Consider the following 10,036-nt stretch of genomic DNA (forward strand, 5'->3'; position numbering starts at 1 on the left):
CCGCGTAACAATGTCTAAGCCTCGCCACAGCTTTATATTGTGTAGCTGACTAGATGTATGTTAAAAAGTATGTATATATCATTGTTGAGAAATCCCAAGGAATGCTTTTCATCCGAACTGTCCTCCACGGTCACTATCCAATCATTTCGACCTCACATTCATTAAGCTCGTTTAAGCACTGTATATACTCACCATGAGGCTTCATTATCTTCTAACTGTTTTCAATCCTGTCTTTGTCACAGCAACCTGCTTAACCTCCTCAGCATCCCCAATCATAAACACGACCCTCGGCCAACTCCAAGGCACAACCTCTCCCTACCGATCAGACATCACAGTCTTCAAAGGCATTCCCTACGCCACACCACCCACCGGATCCCTCCGCTGGAAAGCACCTCTCCCAGTAACTCCATGGACCGGTATCAAGAACGCGAGTACCTTCGGTGCAGAATGTGCTCAGATGGTATCGCCAACCGCATCGATCTTCGGTTCGGCAAACGCCACCGTCTCTGAAGACTGCCTCTACATGAACATCTGGAAACCTCAAAACGCGACGGGTCTCTCGAAACTACCAGTCTATGTGTGGATTTACGGCGGGAGATTCACGGGTGGTGGGGGAGATGTGCTTACGTATGATGGCTCGGGACTTGCGTCCAAGGATATCATTGTGGTCACGTTTAACTACAGGATGGGTCCGTTTGGATTCCTCGCCCATCCGGATCTGGCTGCTGAGACTGCTACGAATAGCTCGGGAAATTATGGATTACTCGATATGATGGCCGCCTTGAGTTGGGTGCAGACTAATATTGCAGCCTTCGGAGGCGATTCGGGAAGAGTGACTGTTGGTGGACAGTCAGCCGGTTCGGCGAGTGCTTTGGATATGATGTATAGTCCTCTGTCAAAAAACTTAATCCATGGTGTTATTGCGGAGAGTGGTGCGAGAGGGCCTCATGATCCTGAGACTGCTGGTATGTCTCTCATCCTCAACGTTCCAGCCTTCGTGACAATATATTACCTAATATCACCCTAGGCCTCGCAACATCCTACCGCCAACTCTCAGCCGCCTACGACGACGGCATTGCTCTACTCACCAAATTGAACGTAACATCAATTTCTGAGCTCCGAAATGTATCCATGGCAGTCCTCCTGACCGTCGACAACGACTCCGACCCTCTCTACGCCAACACCCGCTTCGCCAATATCTCCTCCTTCATGAATCCCCCTGCGTGGCGCCCAGTAATCGACAACTACGTCCTCATCTCCAGCTACGCCGAAGCACTTCTCAGCAACTCCCACGCCGACGTTCCCATCCTAACCGGCAACAATGCCGACGAATCCGGCGCATCTCCCGAACCAGACCTCACACTCGCAACCTACACCTCACAATTCACAACCATGTTCGGCAATCTGTCATCCACCTTCTTCGACCTCTATCCCGCATCCAACGACACCTCCGCAAACACCCTAAGCAACACCCTCTTCCGCGACCTCTCCCGCACCTCGACCTGGAACTGGGCGAAAGACTGGACAGCCGGCGGCGCCGCCTCAAATGTATTCACATACTACTTCACGCACGCGCCGCCGAACCAGACGGCGGGCGTGTACCACGGCGCCGAGCTGAACTACGTGATGAACAACCTGCCGAACACGAATGTAGTCGCGGACTGGAGCGCCGAGGACTACGCGGTTGAGGCCGTGATGTCAGCGTACTGGGCCAATTTCATTAAGACGGGGGATCCGAATGGGGAGGGGTTGGTGGAGTGGCCGGCTATGAGTAATGCGACAAGGACTATGTGGTTGGGTGATAGTTGGGGCGCGGGGGAGATTGCGGGTTCAGCGGAGAAGGTTGCGTTGTTGGAGGAGTGGTTTGCTGGATTTGAAGAGTGGTGAGGGTGGTGACCTGCTTTCGTGATTATCATTTGGTATTTTTGTATGTTCTATTTACATTTATCATGTTAAGACATTTAAATATGTGGGCAGCAGCTACATCCTGATATTACATCAACCGAACCTTCGCTTTGGCCTAGACGAAAAGGAGCTCAGGGTCTATCCTTCTCAGCAAATGTATCATTTGAGAGGCTATCAGTTCCAGTTAAGTAAAAGAATCTATTTCTTGTCCTTTTCCATCACAATTACATTATAAATCCAGAAATCGTGAGTTTTACGTAACGGCTATCCTAGTAAAAGTACAAAAATGAAATCAATTCCCTCCACTCCGAACTAACATATCAAACCTCCGAGTAGTCAGCTATCCCAAGTCGTCATCCATGATCCAGGCACTCACCCGAGTATCCTTCATAACACATACAGAATTGACCTCGTTGATTACTATATAGATGTTGTACTGATGTTTACTGTAGAGGAATGAGGTAGCTGAAGTGTAAGCTATGTAGAAAATTGGTGAATATGTATGTTATTACGATGAAGGGTTAGAGAGCTGAAGGTGCGATGATGGTTTTGTGTGCTTGAAAGGATGTGAGTGTCTTATATTGGGGATTGTGGTTGTATCGTTAGTTATGGCATAACAGATCAAGGCTTGAAGATAAAATAAGCAGACACTGGATCGTAGCTTGTTGAATTGTGAGTGATGAGCTCAATCTTCTAGGTGATTTGAGAAACGACGGTCAGGAGTTTGGTGAGGACTTGACTGCCAATCAGATTCACTGCTTGCGGTGGTGTAGAAGTTTTCGCTTGAAAAGGGGTTCAAGCGATGTTGATTGATTCGGGAAGGGGGAGGCTTGCTTTGGTGACATATTTGGGGTAAAATGGGGCTTAGGTATGTTTTGGGGCTCGGTTTCAGTTAGATTAGATTTTTTAAAAGCTGGTGGGAAATGGTGAGTGATTAGAGGTATATAGTCAGGTGACATGTGACCATCTTATGTAGGAGAGTTTGCTGAGTTGCATGCATGTTAATTATCTGGAAGAACGAACTGATCTTATCTTGAAATACTTTACCAAGGTAGATGATCAATCTTTCAATCTGAGTATCAGATCGTGTGGTAGATCACGTGTTCCTATACTTGATTCAACAATCTTCATCTCGTGGTCTCGCCTTCTCACAGCTTCCAGATTCCCGAATGTAACGGTTTCAAGGCTGCCTAGGTCGAAAATAGAAGAGCGTTTATTATCTGCTGCATAAATTGTTGATGAACAGCGCAATGAGGTTTCGGCACTAAGGCAAGTGTGAGTTGGCAGATCCAGGGCCGATTCGAAGGAAAAAAGAACGTGCTGCGACGAATCAAAGTAGAAGCGCACGGGATTTGATATCAATCATGGTTTTGTAGTATCGATTCCTGGATGTGACCATTTCTGCAACCAACACATCGCACTCCACTTGAGACAGGAAATTCCGCTGCAGACTGCGCTGGCAAGGACCGGGTAGGTAATGAAGTTATCTTGTCCTGTCGCCAGATCGCTTGACCAGATTTCCGAGACTGAGGAGGGTGAAGGTGTGGTGGGTGGATTGGATGGTATGGTTTGCCATCTCATCTGTCTTTCGGGTGGTGCCACAACACCAGCTGAGTAAGAGCTATTGCCATTCATGTACTGCGTATTTCATCCAGCTTCGGTGTTGTCCTACAGCTCGAGTCGCGTATCAATGGTGTCCTCGAGTACGACTGTGTACAACAGCAACGCAGGAGACAAGCGAAAATGACTGCTCACATCGACTAAATACCAGCTCCCAAGGGCATCCATCCAGCCAGACGACGTGCCACCCGAAAGGCTTGCTCAGACTTGCTCGGCTCATCCAGTTCTCAGCACTTGCTCCAGTAGCTGCAGAAGCACGCTGTGGGAGGCTGAAAGCGGTTGTCGCTGAGTCTTCGAGTCGTCGTTTGAACATCGCTTCTGCACCTCAGATTGGTGAAGCGATGGCAAAAGGGGAGGGAGATGAGCCACGGCACCGGCACCTTTTACGGTGGGACGCTGAACAGCTCCAGCGTCGAATCAGTCGACGTCTGTGCTGGCTGCTGATCCTGTCGCTCTGGTCCATGGGTCTCGTGATTGGGCGTTGGGTGCTAGCGACGCATGCAACTGCGTGGATTTGTTGGCAGTGGCAGTGGTGGCCAGCAATGAACGTGGAGCACTGGAGGCACCACGACGACCGGCGAGACGGGTTTTGGTCTTTTGCAGAACGTTCCGTCTATTTTCGCGACAGCTCTTCATCTCATACTTTCCTTTTTGATTCTTTGCCTCTGATCTCGACTTCAAATCGCAGGTCGCGATAGTTGTGGCATTTCGCTGTGTTGATGTTGTTGTTGTAGTAGATTCAAGCTTCTAATCAATCCTCCCGAGATCATCCCTCCACCTCCACCTCCACCACCCGTCACCTCAGCCTTCCTACCCGCCTCGTCAGTCGACAGAACAACAAATAAACACCACGACATTCATTATATTCATATCCAGCTCATTTGCCACAGCATCATCTATATCTAAACCACCTCTACCTCGAGTCCAGGCTCGCGATCGCAGCCACCATACCACCAGATGGAGCGATGATATCGATGCAGCGTTCTCTTTCCCTCCCGGGGCCTGCGCATGCTTCCCCTCGTATGTTCTGTCGCATTTGATGGTTTAAAAAGAATGGAGCTACGTTAGGAGTATCTGCTAATTCAGAGAGTATCCAGCCGCCTCTCCTACGATCACGCAGGTCTCCTCGAGAAGTCCAACCCCATCTCCGCTCGATAACCACATAGTTCCACCAAGACTACATCGATATTCCTCTCGAAGTCCTAGCAGACCCCCAACTTCCTACAAAGAAACTTCAGACCGCGATCGACATCGAAGCCGCTCTCGTCAAGCATCTCCTACTCCAGTTCACAGACGATCAGAAATCTCCCAACCTTCCCCACAACACAAAGCCGCTCCCGAAACGATACCCGTTTCTTCTCCTGTCAAAGCTCCCCCGCGTCCCCTCCTCCAGGATGTCTCACAATATTCAAATCCCCAGATTGCAGTAGTTACTGCATCTGCGGCTGCCACAACTTTGGAAGAGCTTGCCCATCTAGTCCGGTTGTCAACGTACCAGGAAAAGAAGAGAACCCATTCCAGGGTACGACTCCAACGGTCTTTGGTTTCCACGGCCCTCTCCGCACGGCTGGCACGATGTGGAGAATTATCGCATCGCACTTTGGTTGACAATTTCCGTGGTGACGAGAAGAAAGCTTTTGCTAATCTCTATAATGCCATTCATGATGTTAGAAATTCGTGTGATGCGACCAGGAGATATGCGCTTTTGGAGCCAGACTTGGATGGAGTACGGCCCAATGGTAATGGCGACGAGACTCTTTCAACCTTTATGCATGATATTCCACGGCGTTCTCGAGAGACCCTTACCAGATTTCTAACCCAGATTAGAACCAACCCGGATTATTTGGCCAGTCGTTTAGCGAGTCTTTCTCATTCAGAATTGTCTGCGTTGACGATATTTCATCAAGGATTGGAACCAGTGGAATCTGTTTTGCCATTTCATACCAGATCCAAGAGCCATCTTCCAAGTGCCCATCGAAATTCTCCACAAGCCCCTACAGCAGTTGAGCGATTGCTTTCCTTTCAACGTCATGATCCGTTATCTGCTTTGATTCATACGTGCTTTGCCAATTCAGCAGGTCCAGATTCTTTGGAAGATCTCAGGAGAACCGATGTTTGGGCGACGGCTTGCGCAAGACTGATCAATGATAGCAAATCTGGCTTGGATCCTTTCGTTTGCAGCGTTCTCAATGTTTGGACAGCCATGCGTGATTGGTCTGGTCGCAGTAACATGGAATGGTATCTTATGAAGATCCTGGAAGATGGAGCTTTTCTGTTGGAAAAAGCCGAGGACCAAGCTGGAACCCGGATTCATGTGGAGCCTCGAAATGCGAAAGATTCCATTGCTGCTGATGAGTTTTACGCTTCGGCTATTCAAGGTCTTTTCGAGATTGTTGATGATCCAGGAGCTGGTGGAATTCCGGAAGGACTCCTCGAACTTGGAAATGCGATTCTTCGAAAGGTTGATGATCCAAAGAGGAATGCGTCTACCAAGGTTTTCTTGGTGTCAAAATGGCTCTTTTCGACATTCTTACTTAATGTTATTGTCCATCCTGAGGTGAGTTTGATAAAGGAGTGCTATGGCCTTTGCTAATTTGACTAGGCATATGGTATGATGTCGGAATATCACATCACAGAGTATGGAAGGCAAAAAATTCTCAAGGAAGTGGCCATGCGCTCTTCCAAATATGTGGTAGATCTTGTGTGGTATGTGGGGTTTATACTGGATTTTGGGATTCAATACTAATCTTACCAGGTCGAGAGCATCTGCGCCCTTATCAATCAAAGGCCATATTGAGAATATCATGTCACGGTTCCGTAGCCGACCATCCAAATCAAAGGCAAAACTCCTTCCAGCTCGATCAATCACCTCATTACGGGAAACTTCAGAAGTACACCCTTATCTTGTTCTTGGACCATCGGATCTGGTAACTATGGTAAATGCTCTTTTCCCAGAGAAACGTCCAGTTTCAAGCTCGTTAGCCAGGGACATTCATGGATTACGTTCCTCCGCTTCTTCTGTTTCCGGTATGTCTGTAATGACAGCGTCCATGCCAATGCATGCATCTCGATATACCTTCGACAATGCTTCCGTGATAAGCAACAGTGCATCTTCAGTCACGAGCGATATCACAACTTCACGTGAGCCATTACTGGATGATGGATCAAGTGCAACCCAGAGATATCCCAGTGGGACTCATTACCACGGTCACAACCAACGGTTGAGTTACTATGAAGATGATGGTTATGAATTACGAGTTGCCATTGACGAGATGTCTAATGCTTTGGGCTTAGAAAATATAACCGGAACCTGTCATCCGTGCGCCGAAAGGTGGGCGGTGCTGTTTATCTCTCCTGATGGCCAAAGTTTGTCGACTCAGATGCTTCACGATCCAGATGATGAAGCTGAAGAGGAAGAGTTTACCACAAGTAGCGACAGCGAGGATGATTCTTACAATTCTCGGCCTGATCTGGACAAAGATTATCATCAGCTTCGAGACTCGATACTGAAGTTGCTGGAGGATTACGAAATACCACAGTCTGTGCATTCGAGAGAAGAATCAAAAACTTTCAGCAATCGAACTTCGACTTTGGAGAGTCCTCGAAAGAAACAACGCAGCAGACCTGGCTCCTCAGCCAAACCGCAATCAAAGAATCCATATCGAGCGCGCGAAAATAGCACAGATACAAAGGCAATCGATTCCAAGTTGACTCGGGTTCGTGGTGACTCGGAGAGTGGCAAACAGACTGATGACGAGTCTCAACCAGTACTTGTGACGATGCTTGAAGCTGCGGAATCTCAATGTCAAGCTCAATCGGATTTTGTCAATGCTCACTTGTACTGGAAGACGCTGAATCAACTTCATCAGATATCTTCTCCTTCCCTGAGACGCGATGGCTATGCTTCTCTTCTGAACATTTTCTCACGTGGACCAAGAGATTCAATTCGGCGGTCAGCGGGTGCTATTGAGGAGTACGACGCATGGCTTGTTTGGCTGAAGCAGTCTCAAGAAAGACATGATACCACGATTGAGTCAATGATGAAGAGATTGAAAGCACTTCGCGACAAGATGTGGTATGTCAATGATGTCAGAAATTCGGCCGCGTACGAAACGGCACGAAATATCGCAGTGGCTCTGAAGTGTATGGCAGCACCAAAGAAGGCATCCTATCTACCTCCAGCAAGTGCACGACCTCGCAATATTTCTAAATCGTCCACGAACAATTTTCTGCTAAAGACGGAAGCACAAGTGATGGATATGATGGCGGCTGCTGAAGATCAAGGCGGTCCAAACAAACTTTCGGATGAACAATCCGAGAGGACATTACGTTGGCTATCACAATTTGGGATTGAAAACTTTTGCAAGGGAGAAGAACGTATTCACCGTTTTTCCTTGGAGATCGAAGCTTGCATCAACAAATTAGTTGGCGATAATCTTATGGATGGGCCTGTTCTATGGTCTAGCGAATTGTACTATCGAGATAAACGCATTCTAGATAGCGGAAGACAAAAGGGGGATTTGTACATAAATGGATTTGGAGCGCTGAATATTTCCGGCGATGATCTTACCGACCCCGACGCTGGACGACGGAGTCTCAGAAATACCGACTTTAATAGATCAGGAATACGGGATCTTCGAGCAATGTCAGCACGAAATCAATCTCAGCAAAGCTTTGACTCGGGTCGGTTTAGTAGTATTACTCGATTGAGCACGACTGGAGATTTGATGGACTCGCAAGATTATTTCGGCATGTCTAGTCCTGTCTTGACAATCGATTCTGCAACTACGTTTTGGTCACCATTTCAGACCAGAGCTCAGTCACCTACAACGAGTATCAGCAGTCATAGGCCTGGGACAGCCTCGTCTACGAATGACACGGTTATGATGAAGGAGGAACGTGCAAGTGAAGCGAAGCAGAAGTTTTTGACAGAGCTGAAGCAAACTCTTACGAGCTTACTTCTTAGTGACTTGGGAATGCTTGTTTTTGCTCGTGGTAGTGAGACCGATTCATGGTTTGCTGGCGATCTTGGACAGGATTGTATGGAGAGACGTGAGCGTCAAGAGAGGAAAGCTCGTCGAAAGCACAAGAGACGGACGTTGGAGAAGAAGAAGAGTATGAGAGATTTGCGAGGAGCTCAGAAGAGTGATTTGCCTGGTGAACGACCTGATGCATTTCTCGAAAGAGTTGATAGGGCATCTCCTATTTCGACAAGAGCGTCATCTGATCGTGGATCGGTTGATTTTCAGACGGAGGGGTCTTCGACGAGTGAGACGGCTATGCGGGTTTCTAGGAAAATGGTGCCAAAGGATTTGGACTCGCCTGATTTCCCGTATCGTCAAGCTTTTCAGCGATTGTTGAGAATGTTTTCGGTGCATCCGAATCCTTATGCTAAGCTCAATGCGCTGTATGAGCTGGAGCATCTCATCATTGCGTTTCTTACGCCGTCGGCACCGAGACGACCACGGATACGACAGGAAACTTTGACTGCAGCTCCTCCAGCTGAAGTCCAACATATCAATGCATTTGGCCACAATGATAATAGCACCGCGATGCCGCGTGCTAAAAATCTTGAGGAGGCTATTGATAATTGCAAGGAGCGTCGATCGCATACTCTGAATCTTCCTGAGCCGACTTCGCCTGTTCATCGAACTACGGATCGAAATGCAAATCCGGCAAGCACTGATATGATTGTGGACGTTTTACAGGATTTGTTTCGGGATCCTGATATTCGACCAAAGACTCTTTTCCGAGATTTGCAGTTTATCGCCTCGTTTGTTCCTGCTGCCGTTTTGGATAAGACTGAACGTGGTAAAGCTTTTTGGGATGCTGGGCTTGCCGCGCTGGGTTTGAAGCAGGATGTCTGCCAGACGCTGATTCAGATTGCGGATGAAATCATCGTTCATGACAGCCAGACGCGAAAGACAACAACCTCCCCGGAATTACTCCAACCAGCCTCATCCGGCGAGCATATGAAATATAGCATGCAAGACGCCGGTAAGATGTGGACCATCACCGCCAAAGAAGGTGATCCAGTAGCTGAGAGGGAGCTTGCAATTTTCTACCTCACTCATCCAGAGTTGGTCGAGCGAGTCACTGCGCCGTTGAGTAAACCCCGCGAGACGTTCAAGGCGCAGGTCATGGAGATGCATGGGGGGAGTAGTGCGGGTAAGGAGGACCGGGATAGAGAGAGAAGCGATCCGGCGACGATGTGTGTCGCGTATCATTGGATGGAGTTGAGTGCGTTGGGTGGGGATGGGCTCGCGAAGACGTATTTGAGGCAGAGGGAGGAGTTGAATGCTATTCCGTAGTGGGAGAGGGGGGGGGGTTTCTTGTATATGTTGGGTTTGAGTGGATATATCATTGCGTGGGATGGATTTTGGGGGTAATTCTTTGAATGATAGGATGAGGTTTGGTAGTTTGCTGATTAAGCTGGATGGTGGAAGGACTTGTTAATGATGGAATTTGGGATCTGGGATCGGATATGGGGATTTTGAAATGTGCATGATTA

At 48.1% G+C, this 10,036-nt stretch overlaps 2 protein-coding genes across 2 annotated transcripts; both read left to right on the forward strand.

The window, feature by feature from the left end:
- Positions 1-193: 193 nt before the first annotated feature.
- Positions 194-1,887, forward strand: GLAREA_06265 (alpha/beta-Hydrolase; the record flags this gene model as incomplete). Its single annotated transcript, XM_008081679.1, has 2 exons — positions 194-965; positions 1,028-1,887. 2 exons carry the CDS (start codon positions 194-196, stop codon positions 1,885-1,887), a joined length of 1,632 nt encoding a protein of 543 aa, XP_008079870.1.
- Positions 1,888-4,499: 2,612 nt separating this feature from the next.
- On the forward strand, positions 4,500-9,836 carry GLAREA_06266 (uncharacterized protein; the record flags this gene model as incomplete). Its single annotated transcript, XM_008081680.1, has 4 exons — positions 4,500-4,545; positions 4,623-6,082; positions 6,128-6,231; positions 6,281-9,836. 4 exons carry the CDS (start codon positions 4,500-4,502, stop codon positions 9,834-9,836), a joined length of 5,166 nt encoding a protein of 1,721 aa, XP_008079871.1.
- Positions 9,837-10,036: the final 200 nt, after the last annotated feature.

Source organism: Glarea lozoyensis, assembly GCF_000409485.1.
Source record: "Glarea lozoyensis ATCC 20868 chromosome Unknown GLAREA15, whole genome shotgun sequence".
Lineage (NCBI taxonomy): Eukaryota > Fungi > Ascomycota > Leotiomycetes > Helotiales > Helotiaceae > Glarea > Glarea lozoyensis.